General features: G+C 45.2%; 1 protein-coding gene across 1 annotated transcript in view; it reads right to left on the bottom strand.

Moving 5' to 3' along the window:
• LOC146860813 (sperm-specific sodium:proton exchanger-like) overlaps nucleotides 1–20,329 on the bottom strand; it is a 4,738,575-nt gene that overhangs the window by 747,785 nt on the left and 3,970,461 nt on the right. The window contains exon 17 of the mRNA XM_085646173.1: nucleotides 7,529–7,654. Within this exon, the coding sequence (XP_085502299.1) occupies nucleotides 7,529–7,654 (126 nt within the window). The remainder of the gene's footprint in view (nucleotides 1–7,528; nucleotides 7,655–20,329) is intronic.

Here is a 20,329-nt window from a genome sequence, read left to right as displayed (position 1 = left end):
GCCAGCATAGTCTCCAGGAGCCCCAGCATCTGCCACTTTTTATCCTTCTGCAAATGTGCCTCCATTGCTTGTTTGTCTAGCTCAATGCCCAAAAAGGAAAGAGCCGTACTGGGCCCCATCGTCTTTTCCGGTGCCAAAGGTACTCCAAGTTTCCTCACAATCTCTTTGAAGCTGTCCGGCGCTGCCTGGCACTCCGTGGAGTCTGAGGTGCCAACAAAGAAAAAGTCATCCAGGTAATGTGTCACCAACTGGTGACCCGTGCGCCTGGTAAACAACCACTGTAAAAACGTACTGAAACATTCAAATAATGCACAAGACATAGAGCAGACCATCGGTAATGCTTTGTCCACGTACCATTCACCACTGAAATGGATCCCCAGGAGGTCCAGATCCTCCGGGTGGACTGGAAGCAATCGGAAAGCCGATGTCGCATTTTGCCATCTCCGCTGTTGCGCATGTGGTCACTACCAGTGGCATGGCCACGTCAACCGAGGAATAAGACACAGTAGCCTCTGTGTCATCAATAAATTAATTTACTGAATTGCCTTCTGGCCAGGACAAATGTTGGATTCACCTGAATTACCCCTTTTCCTTTTTTGGGACCACACCCACCAGAGAGACAATCAAATTCTCCAACGGCCACTCCGCAAATGGGCCTGCCATGTGACCCTCATGCACTTCTTTGTCCAATTTTTCTTGCACCACCTCCGGGTGTTCCCTTGCTGAACGTCAAATTATCTGCCCATCGTCTCACCCTGGGTCCCCCATAACCCAATCGAAAACCGTCAGTAAAACCGTCCTGTAGCGTTCTTGCAGCCTTCTGGTTGTCGTAACCCTGTAAGGCTGCCACCAGTTTGGCCACCCTAACTGGCATACGAGCCCTCTAGCTCCCCGACCACCCCCGCCTGGTGCTGCTGCTGTCCCCCTGCCTGCAAACTCCCTTGGTGCCACTGCTGGCCCGTCGACTTCTGTCCCGACCCTCCACAAGCAATTAACCAAGGCTTGTCTGCCTCCGCATTTCGAGCAGTCATGCCTGAACCTGCAGAATTCCCGGGTGCACATTCCCTTATTGAAGTCCCAGCAGGCCCCTCCAGATCCCATCTGTCCTCTGCCTGTACCACCCACCCCTCCCCGGGTGGGCCACCACTGAAAGGGTCGATAAACGAGCGGTAGCCCGCTGGCCGTGAATATCGTCTTCCCCGCCCCATCGTATGCTGTCACAGGCCCGTATCTAGCTCCCCCCATTTAGCTTCAGTATCCCAAGCCATATGTGCTCTAAACTCTTCATCATATTGGGCCCATGCATAACCCTCTCCTGTGATCTGCACCTTCCTAATGACGTCCATATACTTAAATAGCGCCACACACCTCTCCGGGAATTTTTCGCAATATACGCTGGCATATATTAGAAAAGTGGCTGTCCAGTTTTCTAAAGTGAGGGGCACCTTCGGCCATTTGGCCAATTCGTATTCCCCTCTTTTGACTCTTCTTTGGCGCGCACCTCCCTGTGTAGCAGCTTAAGCATTCCCACACATTCCCCTTTCCATATTCGTTCTTTCGTGGCCAACATCAAGGGCGCGCCCAGTGGCTTTGTTACCTCTTGATTTTCAATTCCTTGCTCACTAGTTTTACATCCCCCTCTCCCGTCTTTGAGGCCCCTGTGTCACCCACCTCTGTCGACTTTGTGTCGCCTGCACTGACTGCCGCTTTGCCTGCGTCGTCAGTGCCCACCCCCACATCCAACACATATTTTCCCTTGCTTAACCTCCCCCCTCCTCACCCACCCACTCCCTCTCCAATTCCTACCAACACCATCTTAGGCGGCCCTCCGACCTGTGTTTTACCTGACTCGAAGGAGGGTGCCCGTCTTGCTTCAGTCCGCCTTGCCACAGGAGCCGTCGGTTCAAGTAACCCAGATGTCCGACCTGTGGGCTCTGCCAGGCGTCGTGACACCTGCAACGTACTAGAAACAACATTATTCAGCCCCCCGCACCTCCCTCCTTGCATTCATGTACTTCACCCTCTTCCAGACTATCTTCGTCATAGTCTAACTCTTCCAGCTCTACCTGCCCCCAATTCCTATCCACAGAAGGTGCAGACTGCACCCTCCTCCGCCCAACAGCATTAAATCCACTCTGGGTCCTGCGTTCCCGATGTCCTGTGTCCTGTAGAGGACCATCAGGTGTTGGGGCCAGCGAGACCATTCGGGGCCTGCTTGTGCCGGCCACAACGGGCTCCCAAGTCGGTACTGAGCACGCCACGCGAGGCTCCACCCTCCCTTCACATCGGCGCCCACAAGCCGCTCCCAGCTCTGCTGAGTCCGTCACCCGCCGGCGCTCCGACGCCTGCAAAAAAACCGAATTGGACTGTTGTGCTGGGTCTAACATCCCTGCCCCTCTCCTCCCCAGCCTGTCCCGTACTAACCCTTAAAGTGGAAGACGCCCAGTGCTGCCCCACCTTGCTAAGGTCTAACGCTGTCTCCTTCTCCCTATCCTCAATCTCCTCATCGCTCCATTCGAGCACCCTGTGGCCCCCAATCCCCAGAGACTCAGCCTCTGCCCAGCTGGCACCCAGAACCTGCCCCTTCCCCCTCCGCGTGACTCCCGGCACCTACCCACCTCCTGGCCTCCAGGCCAGTGACCCTCCATGTGCCATGTAGGCATCTATCTGCCCCACCCTGTCTAAGTCCCGCACTTCTTCATGCCAAGAGGTAAAAAATATCCAAGCCATCCCAGTCCGCCCCCCCCCTGCTGGCACCAGCTCTTCCGGGATACAATCCCCCTCATCCTCTAAAAGCCAGCAACCATCCGACCCCTCCACCCCAGATGCCCTTTCCCCTTCCGGGATGCCCCCCACCTCTACCCGATCGGCAGCCTCCACCCTATACTCCCGTGCTTCCAGTGATGACGGGCCGGGGCTCTACCCGCCCACTGACCTCTGCCCCTGAATGCTCAAAAGCCCCCCGAAATCTGTGTCCCCCCAACTCACAAAGACCGTCTGAGGAACCACACCGCCTCCAGGACCCGATAATCTTCACTCGCCATCCTTGTCTAAACTACCAACTAGCTACAAGAACCTGACACACAAAAAGCAACTAGCTGTCTACTACAAAAAACTAGCTGCCTACTGCACTCCCAGCCACCAGGTTACCAAAACCTAAAATGGTGGCTGGGGGGTGGCGTGCTAACCCCTTATAGCCTTTGGGCTATAACTTGCATTGGGCTACATTTGTGCTATTCCCAAAGAAGCCCAAACTTAAAAAATGGCCGGTGGCCCAAGAACCTACAAAATGGCCACTGTGGTCGCCCCTCCCCCTCCCAAACTGCCCGGGGGACAGACCTCCCGTGGCTCGGCTTCACCCTAAACCCTCATTCCCCAATTTGGATAGGGGGGCAAACCCATCAGTGTACTAGGTGAATTTGCTGCTACCTTCAAATTGGAGAACAGTAGTGCCAAGAGTTTATGTGACCAAAGGTGACTCCTGCTTGTTGGGGTGGCTATATGAAAGCAAATCGGGTATAATTTTAGATCCCATCAAGGTGATCTGTTTTGAAAAATGTTCGGTTTGGTTAAATACTTTTTACACAAGATCTGCCCAGGTTATTGCTCACAAAATGCATAAAGTACCTCCAGCCTTAAGATCAGAAATGAAAAAAGAGTTAATAAATTGTGTGACAACGGTGTTATAGAACCCATTGAAGGTGGGACGTGGGTTTCGGGCTTACTGCACCACTGGATTCAAGCTAGCCTGGCTGATGAGGGTGATGCCCCGAAACCGGTCCCAGGATGCTTGTTTCTGGTCCAGGGAGGAACTGGTTTGACAGTTCAGGCTGGACTGTTCCCTTGAGGAACAGGGTCAAGACTGTTTTGCATATGGCTGGGACCAAACTGGGGTGGCGTGGTGAGCAAAAGAATGATGGATTAAACCCAGATCTTTTTAACTGTGGGGAATGTTTGTATTGTTCAGCATTTCGTCCATCAATTGTTCCTTTTGCTTTTTCACCCTATGTTGGAAGGGTATGCCAAGACGTGGTTCCCGTGCTCACTGCGCCACTGGATCCAAGCTAGCCTGGCTGATGTGGGGTGATTTCTCGAAACTGCTCCCAGGATGCTTGTTTCCAGTCCAGGGAGGACCTGGCTTGGCAGTTTGGGCTGGACTGTCCCATGAGGACAGGGTCAAGACTAATTTGCATATGGCTGAGTCCAAACTAGGGAGGTGTGGGGAGCAAAAAAACTATGGATTAAACCCAGATCTTTATGACCGGGGGTGAATGTTTGTATTGTTCAGCATTCCGTCCATCAATTGTTTCTTTTGCTTTTGTCACCCTGAGTGAGAAGGGTATGCCCAGACGTCGTTCCCGTGCTCATTGCACCACTGGATTCAAGCTAGCCTGGCTGATGAGGGTTGATGCCCAAAACCGGTCCCAGGATGCTTGTTTCCAGACCAAGGAGGACCTGGCTTGGCAGTTCAGGCTGGACTGTTCCCATGAGCAACAGGGTCAAGACTGATATGCATATGGCTAGGTCCAGACTGGGGTGGCATGGTGAGCAAAAGATCGATGGATTAAACCCAGATCTTTGTGACTGGGGGTGAATGTTTGTACTGTTCAGCATTCCATCCATCAATTGTTACTTTGGGTTCAGTATGGTTGGCACCTACTGTCTTGGCACACAAAGGCAATGGGTCACTAAGGATGAATGTGGATTTGATTGATTTGAACTCAAATATTTGCATTGGTTGCCATCCTCTGCCGAACATAATAATAACTGTTGAGCACTCTGAAATGGGGAAAAGTTTTTACCTTGTTGAATATGACCTCTGCATACTATGAAATTAATCTACATCTGGCATTAAGACATCTTACCTCTTTCATTACTTCAGATGGTGCGCTTTGGTTTAAATTATCATCAGCGTTCTCAGTGATTTAGAGAGTGATTGTATAAAAATATGAAGATCTTCTTACATTCCAGGACAATGTATTAGTCTTTGGTGTGAATCAATAAGAGCATGATAAGAGAGTGAAGAATATAATAAACATTTTGAGGGAAAATGGTGTAAGTTTGATGTACAAGCATGGACTATTTAGGGTACAAGTTATCCCCCAAAGGTGTTGAACCTAAGAGTAGCCTTGTTAAGCAATTGAGAGCTTTGCAACGCCAATGAAAAAGGATCAACTCAGATCATTCATGGGTTTATTAGAATTTTTAGCCAGATTTATTCTTAGCTGTGTAGCGAAAAAACTAATAATAGGTGTAAACTTTTGAAGAAGAATAGAGGAATGTGTGAGATGATTTATGTACTCAGGAATTTTCACTTATAAGAATGGTACTTTCTCAAGCTATACTCCTCAAACTTTTTGATACTCATTGTGTCAGCATTGTAATGACTGATGTCAGCCAGTGGGGTCTAGGCATGGATCTGTGACAAATGCGGAGTGGTAAAGAAGGGGTGGTAGCGTTTGCCTCAACGAATCTCAAGGGGGGGGGCCATCTTACTCTGTCATTGACGAAGAAGTCTTAGCATGCTGGTGTGGCATCTTAAACTTATCTTTGGGGTACCAGATTTATTGTATGTTTGGACCACAAGCCCCTCATTGATTTGTTTGTACAACTTCATGTCCCTCTATTTAGATTTTGTCCCTTTTGCATTAATTCTCTATTTCTCTCTTTCTCTGAAACTCACAGCCACAGTTGTACCACAAGCTGAATGGGATATTATCAGCTGTACAGCACTCTATAACCTCCCACATTTAGGTTTAATCACAGCTCTTCACTCACTCCTTCATTGAAGGAAATATGAGGTCACATGTCTGCGTATAAATGACCAAATCTCAACATGAATACCTAAATCTCACCATAGGAAATCAAGTGTTTCAATTGGCTTCTGAATCTCTCTAAGGACCCTATTCACAAATGTAAATTTACATAGATGTAAATCTACTCATGGGTAGATATATGCCTACACCTAATTGTAACTCTTCTCTTTTTTTTTTGCCATTCACGATTTCCGAGTAAAGATTTACACGTAGGTGCTGACTAACCTCTTAGGACTACATTTATGTGATACTAACTTTCCACTTGTTGGCGATCCACCCATATGAAAGTATGGGGAAATTTAATGAAGTTTTATTTATTTTTAAAAATAGATCAAAATATTTTAATGTAAATAAATTAATGTAAAATAATTACTATATTAAAATGATGTTAAATCATTTTAAATATATAATTTTAACCTGGAGATAATTAAATAGAAACCTGCAACATATTATCTTCTCAATTTACAGTTAGATTAAAATCTAAATTCATTTAACCATATTAATGTATAAATATTATTTTTGAACAATGATGTAAAAATAAAATTACCCACCGTCGCAAACATTTGGATTTAGTCTGTAGTAAACTGGGTTACAACTTGTGTTTCAGGTATTTAAGTATGTTTATATTGTTAAAAATAAATTCAATATTTTAATTAATTTTGTTTAAATTAAGTGTCTTGGGAAATTGAAAACAATAATCAATAGTTATACTTAATCATTTTTATCACTTATTGTTGTCTTAAATGTATGAATGTAGAATTGATTAATTGATTTCATATTAGTTGCTAAGGGGTGTTAATTGAATTCCCTCTCTCCATTGTTTTTTATAAGCTTGTATTGCAGTACCAGTGCTTGGCCATTATAGAACTTGACTTACTTCAAGTCTGTTATGGAGTATATAGAAGCTAGTTTTGACCCTATTAGGCAGTTAATACTTTTAGAAGTGCATTTGTGGCTTGTAATGCTCTTACTTTTTTGTGGATGGATGTTTTGTATTATCGTGTCCCTTCCTAAAATCCTTCTTATTTTATCCTCAACCCAACCCCCGTTGTAGTAATTTTTCCACCTTTTTGTCCCACAACTCCACCTGGACCTTCCCACATTCATTACAGAAACCTAAGCCTTTGAACGTGAAGATCTCCACTAACTATGGCAGAGATCTCTTTACAGAAACGTTAATAGAGAACTACACTCATTGGTTTGTAGAGTGCATTTTATAGTATGCAAATATTAAAACTGGAGTACTAATTTACACAATCCAAAATGCAGTTTGTGATTCTGGCCCAAAGATCTCACAGCTTTCAGACTGATTACTGTACTTCACCGATTTGTTGAAAGCAAGTGTCTGCTCCCTACCTGTCTGATTAGTTCAATTTAACCCTTTCATTTGGTTTGTGAGGCTTTCAGATTGTTCCCTATCCGTGAAAGGAGATTGGAGCACATAGGTTCGCTTTCTGGTACCAACGAAGTACCACACATCTTTGTAGACAATCCGGGGTATCTATGGATCACAAAACTAGATATCCACCCATCACTTATGATCACTATATATTGACATGTTTCACAAGATCTAGACCTCTAAATGTGTCACGGAAAATGACAACCACTTAATCTAAACGTTTGTATATTTTGTGGCTTTTGAGGAACATTGAAAGTATTGTACATTTTTTTAAATGTTTCCATATTTGTTACAAAAAGAGAAAAAGCTTTACCTTGATGAAAGCAGTTATTAATTTTGCTTTCTCCAACCAAGGTACATTTCGTAGAAGTTCTTCTGCTTCAGCTGCTGGAATAGTGGTTGGAAAAGAAACCAGCAGCTGCAATTTTAGTTTAATTATCTAAACAACAAAAAAATAACTTCTTATTTGCCACTGATTTAAACATAGGACTTATACATTATACTCAATGATTTTGAATTCGTGCATATCCTGAAACGTCATGCTTTACTTTGATTTGACTAGTTTTACAAATCATCGTAGTGAATGCCATGGCAGAAATAGCCAGTCTTTAAATGTACTATATTCATCAACAACTACAGACTTTCACAATTTAAACTTTTAAAAACCTGAGAAAACACATAAATATTGCATTGGATCCAATCTATGATTAAAAATGAATGTATAAGTCAAATATGTAATCTTCCTCGTCAGTAATGGTTCTAGGGGGAGCAAAGGCGAGGGTGCAATGACTCCGAAGCTTGTTCTGCTACTCGTGTTTCTATCCTTCGAGCCTTGTGTCTGTTGATGTCAAATACATTTTAAGTCATTTGATTTGAATTACTTTTGATTTTTATAACTTTAGATGTAAAATACAATTACTTATTATGAACAAGACATTTTTTAATGTCACGTGAATGCAAAGGTTTGAATTAATCATGCATAATAAATAATGTAATTTACTAGTTTACTTTAATTTACTTAGAGGGACTATCAGTCATCCTTCTTCATCTACTGGTCTGCTGCTGTGTCATTCACTTTTCCTTCCACCCACCACAGCATGGGGCAGCCCACTGCAGCCGCTGGCTAACTTCGCAATGTGTTATCCCCATATTAAGTAATGCACTTTGGTGCGAGGGCTCCGAGGACAATGTTATACTTTTAATTGTTGCATCGTAATTCTTTATTCGATGTAATAATAAAATAATAACAATACAGTGTGGAAGTCTCATAAGTAAGTGAAACGTAATGACACAGATGAAGCATTTGTTACAATCGTGTACTATATGTTATCTAGTCCTCTGCAGCTGGTGGTCACAGGAGTCGACTACAATATATGGAAAAGAATAGCAATCATGAGCATTAAACCCAGGCTATGACCCAGCTGAGCTCAGCCATCGAACGGTTTTGCTAGTGTCACCTAATTCAGCAAACATGCGGCTCCTACAGATCCCGGCAGTGGCGTAACGAAACATGAGGGGGCCCCCCTGCAAAGTACATGGAGTGGGGCCCCCCACTCTCTGAACCAAGTAAGGAGCTTGCAGGCCACGTGTCCACCGCCCGTGCACAGTCCCGGAGTGGCGCCCTGGAGCGCGCCCCCCACACTGTGGAGGTTGAAGGGGCTATTGTTACCCCACTGCTTATTACCTAGGTTTCTAGAAAACCGAACTCCGTATTCTAGAGTTATCTAGAAAATGCTAATTTGTATAGTAAAAGAGAGCCCTAAACAGAGTGCAGTAACCCTTATGTCCCTGGTGCCACTGTTCCTGCTGCTCTAATGATAGCTATGTCCCCTATTTTAGATGACTAAAGTGATGTGGCATATGTTATAAAACTGGGAATGTAGAGGGTTGCTTTTGCAGGTTTACAAGTACAAATCTGAGAAACGTTTGCTTGAGAGGTGCTTTCTTAACTTGAGTATTGTTTATCCTTTTACAATTTTGGATCCCAAACCTTTGTGTATTATCTGCTTCGTTCCAAGTACTCGCGAAGGAAAGTGCCCATGAGCTGAAAGCACTCCTACCGGTTACATCCAACCTGACTCTCCTTGATTCTTTCTTGTTCTTGGCTGCCTTAGCAGTCAGACACTTACAACTCGGTTGATGTTTGTCAGCAGTGCATTGAAACTCCATCACTTGACCTTAAAGACCCTGCCAAGTTAGTTGAGTTGTTACTTTCAGAATGTATTCATCTAGCCCTGGGGCCATTACATTGCTGGGGTTGGGCTTATTAATTCCAGTACTTTATTGTTAACGAAAACAGGATCATCATAAGTAGGCAGCTTGAGGGGGCCTATCAGATTGTTCACAGTAACCAAACTGGTATTATCAAGTAAAGCACCTCCCAAAAATATTCACATCTTAAAAAAAGCAAACAACACTTAACCACAATTGTGCACGTTATTAGACATGCCATCACCAAAGGCACCGCCAGCGGCTGCCACTGGAGCTGCAGCCTTCACACAGTATTCCCCAGACAATGCTGTGTGCTCAGCCCTTGCAGCCTTAGTTTCCTCTCTGAGCTGAGCATTAACCCTTGAGACTGCTCTAAAGGACTCCAACTCCACACCCAGTCAACATTGATCTGTGTTACTAATAAAAGTATTGCGCTGAGTCCCTTTTTACCTGCTCAGAAGCATCTGATCCAGAGTGGATGAAGATCCAGTCTTTCTCTGAAGAGAAGGTGGCTGAGCAGGATATTTAAATACCCGCAAACCTTGATGTCACATCTACATTCCCACAATCCTTTCTTCTATTGCTGCAATCTTTAAATGCGATTATCAATAATTAGGCTGACTTTTCCTTATATTGTACCATATTCCACGTGTTTCATTTATATTTAAAATAAGCCACTTTACCTTTCAAGGGTTTATCTTTTTCCTGGGATGACAAGCACTAACCTTCTTTTGTAAAATAAATAAATAATAATAATACAAAATTTATAAAGCGCCTGGTTACTCCATACAGTGTTCCTGCGCTAGAAATGAATTATCCAGTATAGAGCCAAAATGCACAGTCTACCCACCCTAAATTTGTTTAAAAAGCTTAAGTTTCTTACGAAAGACTAATCCTGAGAATTCCTGTCTCAGATCCAGAGGCATGGTGTTCCACATTTTGGAAGCCAGAAAACTAAAGGAACATCCTTCCATGGGTGCTTTTTTCATGATGGGGATTATGGTGAACGCAGCTCCTGCAGACTTATGCCTTCTTCTGGCTCAATAAGGCTTCACCAGAGAATATTGGTAATAAGGTACTTTATAATTCAAGATTTTATGGCAGAAGCACGTGGCTTTAAAGGACACTCTCTTGCTTAGCGGGATCTAGTGTAGTTTAGCAAAGGCTGGTCCCATGGAGGAGCGTCTCGTGATGTTCAGCAGCAAACTTGCTGTTGAATTCTGCACCCTCTGGAGCTTTCTCAACCTCCCTTGTGTGGCTCCGATATATAACACATTACATTAGTCCAGTCTGGACATGGCCAGGGCCTGGACTACTGTTTACCTGGCGGCTTCACACGGAGAAGGCCCCTGATCTTTTTCAATGTTTTTAGGATACCAACACATTTCACCTCAAGGCTGGCTGTCTCGCTGTCAAATGATAGATTTTGTCAAACCATATTCCTAGGTTCTTCACTTTTGGCTAGGGAACAGGTACTGGTCCAAGTGCGTCTGGCCAAAGACTGTCAAAACTCAGAATCTGACATTTGTTTGCAGTTTCCGTGTCAGTGAAATGCCCTGCATACCCTGCTCAGCAGTCTGGAGAAGCACAGCCTGGAAAGAACATCCCAGATACTGCAAGGAGTGTGCACTGTTTGGCTCCAGCACACCTCAAAGAGTAGCTCCCGGAGTGGTGTGATAAGTGAGCAATGCCACCTCCATGTAAGGTGGCAACGGAACCCCGGCACTGATGGAAGGACCCCCTCTGGTGTGTTTGGGCAGTGGTGGTACAGATGGAGAGGTACTACGCCTCCTGGAGCTTGCCCATCCCTGATGACATGCCATCAATCATGGCGACAGATAATCAAGCCACCAATTGACTGCCCTTTGGGCTATTCAAAACTGTGAATGACATTTCCAGCTAACCAATGACTGTAGGTGGCAGGTCCATTGCCCCAGTGGGCACCATTGCGCCAAGAGTGCTTACAGTATGTTAAGATTTGCTTCCATTATGCCACAGAAAGCATTACGGAGGACACCATTGTGCCAAGTATTCCCACATAATGTTCAGAATTACCATCATTATGCATAATTAGATTTGCCCCATCATTCATTATTAGTATATGTTTGAATATGCACATCCCTCAATAATCCTTAATGCGAGCTCAGAGTTGCATCATCACTCAGTTATCCTAACTGCATATCCAAATTTGCACCATCGCCCAGTAGTAATCAGTACATGCTTATGTTTTCGCAGTCATTTAGAAATGTCGACTAATTTGCCACATTTGTAGCATCACTCGAATTCTATTTTATGCATGGATTTAAATCATCACTTAGCCTGTGCATGATCAGTTTTGCAGCTTTGCTGAGAAATATTGGCTGAATGCACGCTTTTCAGAGAACTGAAATCTTTACTCACTGCCATAAGCATTCAGCTCAAGCCTGGGCTTGAGCTGTCGGATTCTACCAGTGCAAGTTTCTAAGGGACCATTTAAGTATCACTCGGAACACCCTAACACCTCTGCACCCAGTGTTACTGGGATCCCGGGTATTGATAGCTTGGGAGAGAGATAGAGGGAGGGATGTATGTATTTTGCTTTATTTCTTAATCGTCTAAGCTCCGGCACACAGTTAATTCTTAAAAACATAAAAATGAAAACATTTACACATCACCTTGACCGCTTTTCTTGTCTCTATTTCTAATTGGCAGCCATCTGTACATTACTGATGCCCGTTACGCTGCCTGCTCTGTGTTAGTCTTGATAAATGAATGCTTTAAAATGGAATGTACCCTTTCATTGTTCACTTTCCAATGTGTTTTCATTATCATGATTATGAATTATGGAAAGTTATTATGTCTGTTCGTCGTCCTTCAAGGGTTCTGTCAACATATACTATTCCTACAACGAAGTGATGGTGTTTAAATCGAATCATTTATATTGGTGAAATATATGCAATGTACATTTCACAACTGAAACAGTAATACCTGATGCAGTGTGAAACTGCATGTTACTTCAAAAGGAGTACTAAAGTAGTGCAGAGGTATGTAGTGAGCTGAGTTGAGATAGAGTTGGGCCAGCCATTGAAAGTTGAAGCCTGGATCTGGCTCAACTCGAGGTCCCATTGGAACCTTGAGCCCATAACGAGCCGAGCCTTCATGTGCCTTCTGCCTGCCACCCTCACTCTACCTTTATGGAAAAAGAGGTGAAAACAGAACCTTAACATTTGAGATAAAAAGGAGAGACAAACAGATACCCATTCAGTGAATGATCTGTACAAAGTGGAACCAGAACACTTGGATTCATTGCGGCTTCCCCCGTAACTTAATTGTGTGATCTTAGGCAGATATTTCTTTTTACCTGCTTTTTCTTCACTATTGCATATAAAAGCACCTTCAAAAACGTGAAAACTGTCTTGCCTCTTAGTTCATTAATAGCACTACTGCCAGGGTGGGGGCAGAAATGGGTATAAACTCAAGTTAAAAACTATCACTTTTGATAAGTACGCCTCAGACAGTGTTTCCATGTGATTTATAATGTCACAGCTTCCACTTGTTCAAGAAGTATGATTTACATCGCAAACGTGTTCGCGGCTCGGCTCGTGCACAGGTTCCAAGAACCACCCAGACCCTTGGCTCGGCTCTGTCTTGGCTCGCACTGTTAATTCGTTGCATCGCTCACCTCTAAGTCGTGGATTCGTCTACCAACCTTCGATGAGATCATTCATAAGTTATTGTCTGTTTACTCCCTCCAAGTTCCATGTTTAACTTTCCAATGATGTGTCCTGAGGGAATAGTCCCATTGTTTCCCTATCCCCAAGGACTGGGCGCGAGCTCCAGCCTTCCTTGGGTGACTTTAGGCCTGATTGGCGTGAGCAGTGGTTGCCCGTTCGATTTCCTGGCTACATTCTATGACGTTTATCACAACAACATTGTTTCTTTAATTTATGGACCAAATGAAACTTCGAGTAGAAGAAAGGTAACGGATATATTTATATTTAGAATGTGCAGAGCTGTGTCATGGAGAGCCCCCCTCTCATAGCTGCCAGGGTTTCAGATTGCTATGTGTGACATTTTCATAATTTCAGTGTGATTAGGAGTGACATTTCAATGACCATGAGTGCCACTATCTCGAGAGCAAAATACACTAGTGCCCTTGTAATCTGATCGTACTGTAAAGTTGGGCAGGACGGCCCCCCTGCTGGAGAGATCTTGTTTTATTTGGCGCAGGGCGCCACCCATGGTGCAATAATGAGGCAAAATGCGTGCAGCGCTAGTCAATTAGCACGGCACCCCCTCCCGACCGAAGCTGTTACACTACAGTATTGTGCACTAACGTGTCACTGCTGAAGATGAGAGAGGCTGCTTGTTGCACAATAATTCCTAGAGTGAATGAGATCGTAGGCAGCCCAGAATGAATCTAATTTTATAGCAACCGAGAGCAATTACATACCTGGCAGACACGAAACGTGAGAGAGCAGTCCGTGCTGAAATAAATGTAAAGGCGTGCGGCGGTAAAAATCAAGTAACTTTAAGTGTTTGTGCTGCAACTTCTTGCTGCTTGCGGGGGCGCTCAGTGGGGCAGTCTAGCCAAAGATTGGCGATCAACTAAGTGACCCTGAGTGAGAGTAGAACGATCAGACACAGGGCAAAGGTAGTAAAAAGACTGCAGAGAGGGGCCCTCACCAAACAAGCTCCTTCTGGCACCCATCTGATACATTTGAAATTCCCGCCTGTCCGGACCTGCAATGGCAGCAATAGAGATGCTGATAATAATTAAACTCCGCAAGGATTGTTACGTCGAGGGGATGTGTAGAGGGTAATTTTTAATGAAGTCTTGCTGGGGTTCACATTGTAAACTTCAAAAAAACCTTTCTTTTCTGTACCGCAGCATGGCAGTGTGAACCCCACCCGTCCCCAGAGTGAATAAGTAATCACTTACTGCGGCGCCACCCGGGCAATGATTTTAAGGGTACTCACCAGCTGCACAGTCTGTGAATGGTGTGTGCTCTCTTGCTCTGAGCTACATCGCGGCTGCCTCGGTCCCGTGAGTCGAGAAGGGCGTCACTCTTTGCATGGATCGTGGGTGCATCAACCCACCATTCTATCTGCTTGGCGTGCATGTGGGGTAGGAGCCCTTGTGACGGAGCGCCAGGGATGTAGTGTGCTTTTCAGAATGCTGTGCTCCCTACTCTGCCCCCCCAAAGATGCGATAGCCCACCACCCTCTGAGTACCCCTCGTGAACCAACACTCATTGCTTCACACTTTTTAGTCTGGTGTGGGGCATTGTTAGAAGGTTTCCAAATCGCTCTTTCATCACCATTTTCGGTGGGATGCGCGAATCACTAATGAACACAACTGTCTGCATGTTGATTAATATCTGTACTGACATCATTACCTTTATGCCGATTTATTGGTCTGTTGTGCTGTTCTCTTTTAGTCAATGTTAGGGTTTGCGTTAGATGAAAATAACAGCAATAAAAAGTAAATCATTGTGGGGGTTTCGCCACTCTGTGCATTTGGGATGAGCCTGCAAGAACCAGCGCCTGGATACCCTCACGACCCCGGTGACAGGCAGGCAGCGCTCTACATACAAATACACCTTACATTACATAAAGGTTTGCGGACCAAACTCACCTCGCCTTTGCGCCTCGCAAAATATTTGTTTTGTACAGCATCGAAGCTCTCGTATGCATTCTGCCACATGGCACTAGAGCAGTGCTCCGCCCTGGTGAAAGCCTCTCAGACTCCTCACGCCTCTGTCACACCCGCCTCCGGTCAAGAGCCCAGTCATCGGGTATCACAACGTAGATTGATTATAAATTTGACCGCGGAGGTGCGAGCACAACTACCATTTGCCGCACAGAAACTTTGCTGCCTGACCCCTGCCCTCCTGCGCCACAGGCGCCAGCAGGACGTGACGTACCACGACTAGCAAAAGTCGGCTGCTGACACTGCGTGCAAATTATTACATTGTAGCACAATTAGCAACGCTATGGCTTCGCTTTCCGGGGGCAGGCGCAAATGAAAATGCATTTCAGTTGGAATTGTTTTCCTTGGGAGCGGTCAGGTCAGGGTAAAGTGTTGAGGGGGCCCCCTGGAGCTCGGGGGCCCCCCCGCACCGCGGGGGCTGCGGGGGCCTTTGTTACGCCCCTGGATCCCGGTGGGGAAGTCCCGCTGGGGTTTGAGGCCGGAGGATTCAGGTAGGCCTTAAGCAGGTCCTGCTACTGTGGAGTGCGCCAGCTATTCACAGCATTCAATTTTTCATCCTTCCTGGGAACAATCTTCCTGTGAGCTCCGATGCATTCCTCACCACCTCCTCCGAGAATTGTTCTATCACTGGAGATGCCCATGCCACGTGGCTAAAGTCTGCCTCCGTTACCGGGCACCTTGGGCATTCTGAAGGCATCCCTGGGTACATGCGCCCCATGCGCTTGGGTGTCAAATTTGTGTAGTGGAGGTAATTAAATTGCATGTATCACAATCTTGAGTTTTTGGAGATGAATTTCACGCAATGTAACCCTCATACCCAGTTTCCAAGTGGTATCTTCGGGCCTATTTGTGTTTCCCACCATTCTTTAGGCGTCTCCAGTGCTGCTCCCTCCTGCTGTAATGGGGCGGCAAATAGGCATAGGATTGCACACCTGGCGGTACCATGTGTGAGTAGTGTCTGCAGTAGGGGTGATGTATTCAGTACCTCCTGCATCAGTGCCTATTTGGATACAGCTATTCACCCCAGCTGGTTATATACTATATATTGACCAAGTCCCAAGTTGTATTCATTCAGCAGTTCCTCAAATGTTTTCAGGCCTCTGTCAGTTATCAAGTTCCCACATACCCTTATTTCTGCCTCTCTCCATGGGTGCACACTGTGCAGTGCTACCAGCCTAGCACACTCTGGAAAGAATCACAGCCATCGTATGTGATGGGGTCTGTTTTTTTGAAAACATATGTCGTCCAGCACCATTTGGCTACTGACATCAGTAAGAGGGTTCCACCTCTTCTGCTTATACTGGCCATTAGCCACTGTATGATGGATTGTTCCCCCAGTTACGATTGCACATCTACGGGCATCTCCACAACAGATTGATGGAGCGTGGCAATAAGCAAAGCTTGCTAACGCCACTCTCCGACATTCTGAAAACGCTGCGATGCACCGTATTTACAAAGATATGGGGGCACCCCTGCTCTTACCCTGGCGCTGGTGCTAAATAAAGCTGCCTAGCACCAATGCAGGTACTCTTGCACAATAGTGCAAGGGTACCTGCATTGGGGGGAATGATTAAGTGCCGTAAGGTGTCCCTTCCGGTACAAAGACAATCACAAATGATGAGTTGTAACTCCTATGTGTGCTGTATTGTGCAGCATACATAGTTGCAAATCGTAATTTTTTACCTTCCTGCACATAAACAATCATTCATGGCGTTTTGCTGTTTCACACCATGCAGCACACATATGAAACAGCAAAAACGAGGAGAAATTCATAATTTCTTCTCGTTTTGCCATGTTAAGACCAGGTTTTCCCAGTTCTTAATTTTGGCGCTGCCCCACATTTACGCCACCCTTGTAAGTATGGCCAGCGTCGAAATCAATGGGTGTTGCGGCAGAACCCCCATTGCCCACCCCTTTCATGCTAATTATAGCGTGAAAGGGTGCCTTATGTACAGCGTGGCGTTAAGTCACATTAAGTTAAGTGGCTTAACACTGCCTTGTAAATAAGGCGAAGCCCCTATCACCAAAGGAACATCGTTAAAAGTATAATTCCTGTGGTGATAGGAACTGGTAAATATGACCCCTAGTGTCTCCCTGTCTGATGGCATGACCATCCAGCCTCATGGGGCATTGGAGTTGTGCCGCAGCATGTTTTAGTTCATAGTTGGGAGCTCCTATGTCCCCCTTTTCCAGCGACGGATATTGCTTTGTAAGTGCCACTCTGCGGCAGCCCCTGCCCAAAATCAAGGTTGTAAGCAGCAATTGGGTTCCTCTAAAAAACACTTTTTTAGTATCACAAATATTGCTGCAAAAAATGTAGTAGTCAGGCAATATCACCATCTTGGCTATCACTATACAACCCAGTGATGATGATGGTAATGCTTTCCAAAATGGCAGAGATTGTCAAACGAACATCACTGTTTCCCCAAATTGTCACCAATCAGATCCACTTTGTCTTGGAAAGTGTGGACCCTCAAGTATTTGAAGGTCAGAATTTCCATTGGCCGCCCTTGTGTGTGAAAGTCTGTGGCATTTCGATCAGTGGAAATAGACAGGACTTATCGCAATTAACCCTCAACCCTTGACGCCATCCTAAAGTCGTCGAACACTTCAATGACCAAAGGCAAGTTCCTACCTTTTATACTCTTGTTGCGAAGGTAGTTCAGTGCATCATTGGCATATAAAAACACTATGTGCACGTACATGTCCACTATATCTCCCACTCTTTGGCTTTTGTTCTTAATATGCAAACCAGGGGCTCCAGAGCAAAAATTATATGGGAGCACCCCTGTCTGGTGCCTAGTCGCACGTATAATACATCCAGTTTCATCTTGCCTGTGAGCACCCTCTCTGTGGGAGTCCTGTAAAGGAGCTTTCACCCAGTGGTAGATCTCCGGTCCCCCAGTCTCATTCTCTGTAGTACCTCCATTAGATACTCCCACATCAACGTTTCTATCTTTTTCCAAAGGATGCAATCTAATGTTTGGTAGTGGCACCTTGGCCAGTTCATTATTCTAAATAAATGGTGGAGATTTCATGTCAAGACCGGAGGCTAGCATTATGTATATAGTTTATTGCCGGCTCCTTGCAGCACTTTAAAGTAAATATCATCAACACCAAAACACCAGAACTAGAATGTCCCCTAAGCCTATATAACTTCCATCTCAGCAGCCATCTTTCTCTTTTATCTGCTGCTCCTTGACAGATAAGTATTGTTAATATAGTCTTTTTCTGTGGCGTATGTATTAATTTTTAAATTACAAATGTTTAAAATGTAGTAATTATGAATAATGTCTGTATGTTTCTTTTGGTTTTAATAATACTAAATGTAAGCTAGTAATTATATTTATGTGTTTGTGATTGTTGACCCAATTTATGGGTTCATAGTATCAGTAGCTACTTGCATCATAGATCGGTAGGTATTTTAGTTTGTGAACTTTGTGTTAGGTAAAAAATTAAAAGTGACGTTACCACGGGGCGCGAACAACCGTTTCGGGTTAGAGCTCGGCAGCGGTAGCGTTTAGGAGGCACCGTCCTGTGTTGCATGAGGCTTCCTTTGCATACGCAGCTGGGATCAAGTGTTTCTTTTAAGGGAGCCTCACGAATAACCTTGTTCCTTGGAGGCGTCTGTAATTAGTGAACGGGACGTCGTCACGCAAAAGTGTGTGACAACATCACGTAGTGGCCATTTTGGAATAGGTTGTCCTTTGCATTAGTACAAAGTGGATGGAAGAGAGGATCGCCATTTTGGGCAAGGTGATGATGATCGTTAATTCAGGTCAGAAGAGCTATTTATTAGCGTTTCGACAGTCGGAGATGTAGGTCGGATAGAGGCAGTGCAGAGAATATAATAAAAAGACAAAAAAATATATATTAAGGTAGATTCTTTAGAGGTGTTGACAAAGGGTGATTTATCTGATAGAGCAAGGAAAGGGAAAGGAAGAAAAATAAAAAAACATGAGTGATGAAGGTGAATCTTCGAGTGTTGGGGAGGCAACTTTGAGAAAGTTGGTGCAGGTGAAGTAAGGGTATCTGTAAAGGAGGATTTTGAGTAACCCTGGGTGTAGTACTACACTACGCTCGCGTAGTATGGTAGTTTGCGCTACTACACGCTACGCAAATTGCACGTAGCACAGTGCAAAAGCGGGTAGCATAGCGTGGCAGGCATTTTTTGCTTGCTCGTGGTCCTCAACGTCAAGTTGGCAATTGAGAACAAGCAAAATGACATCCCGGTGAGACTTTTTCCTCGTTCGCAATCAGCAACATCAGGTTGCTGATCGTGAGCGTGGAAAATAAACCTCCCGGCGAGATTCCCAACGTGGGGAGGTCACGTTTCTCATTGCAGGTGGTCACGTATGTTCGCGACCGCTCGCGATGAGAAGCTACCAGTCAGCGTTGAGAAAGCTGCCGCTCGAGTGCAAATCTACTCGAGCGGCAGAAAACGATCACTTGCACTGTGCAAGATGCCGTTTGCAATGATTGCACAGTGCGGACAAGCATCCGGCACTATGCAATCAGTGCGAACACCATTTTCCCTACTGCACGACACACTTCACGTAGCTATGCGTAGCGCTACTATGCAAACTATGCCCAGGGTTACTTTTGAGAATGTTTTTAAGAGAAAAAGAAAGGCTGCAGATTTATCGGAGGAAGATTTTTGGTCAGTAGATGACGATGAAGAAAATAAAGAAAAAGGAGGATTTTGAGTAACCCTGGGTGTAGTACTACACTACGCTCGCGTAGTATGGTAGTTTGCGCTACTACACGCTACGCAAATTGCACGTAGCACAGTGCAAAAGCGGGTAGCTTAGCGTGGCAGGCATTTTTTGCTTGCTCGTGGTCCTCACCGTCAAGTTGGCAATCGAGAACAAGCAAAATGACATCCCGGTGAGACTTTTTCCTCGTTCGCAATCAGCAACATCAGGTTGCTGATCGTGAGCGTGGAAAATAAACCTCCCGGCGAGACTCCCAACGTGGGGAGGTCACGTTTCTCATTGCAGGTGGTCACGTATGTTCGTGACCGCTCGCGATGAGAAGCTACCAGTCAGCGTGGAGAAAGCTGCCGCTCGAGTACAAATCTACTCGAGCGGCAGAAAACGATCACTTGCACTGTGCAAGATGCCGTTTGCAATGATTGCACAGTGCGGACAAGCATCCGGCACTATGCAATCAGTGCGAACACCATTTTCCCTACTGCACGACACACTTCAC

This window comes from Triturus cristatus, chromosome 3_1, assembly GCF_964204655.1.
Source record: "Triturus cristatus chromosome 3_1, aTriCri1.1, whole genome shotgun sequence".
In the NCBI taxonomy this organism is placed as follows: domain Eukaryota; kingdom Metazoa; phylum Chordata; class Amphibia; order Caudata; family Salamandridae; genus Triturus; species Triturus cristatus.
Note: the sequence above shows the minus strand (reverse complement) of the source record. Positions and strands in the feature narration are given on the sequence as shown.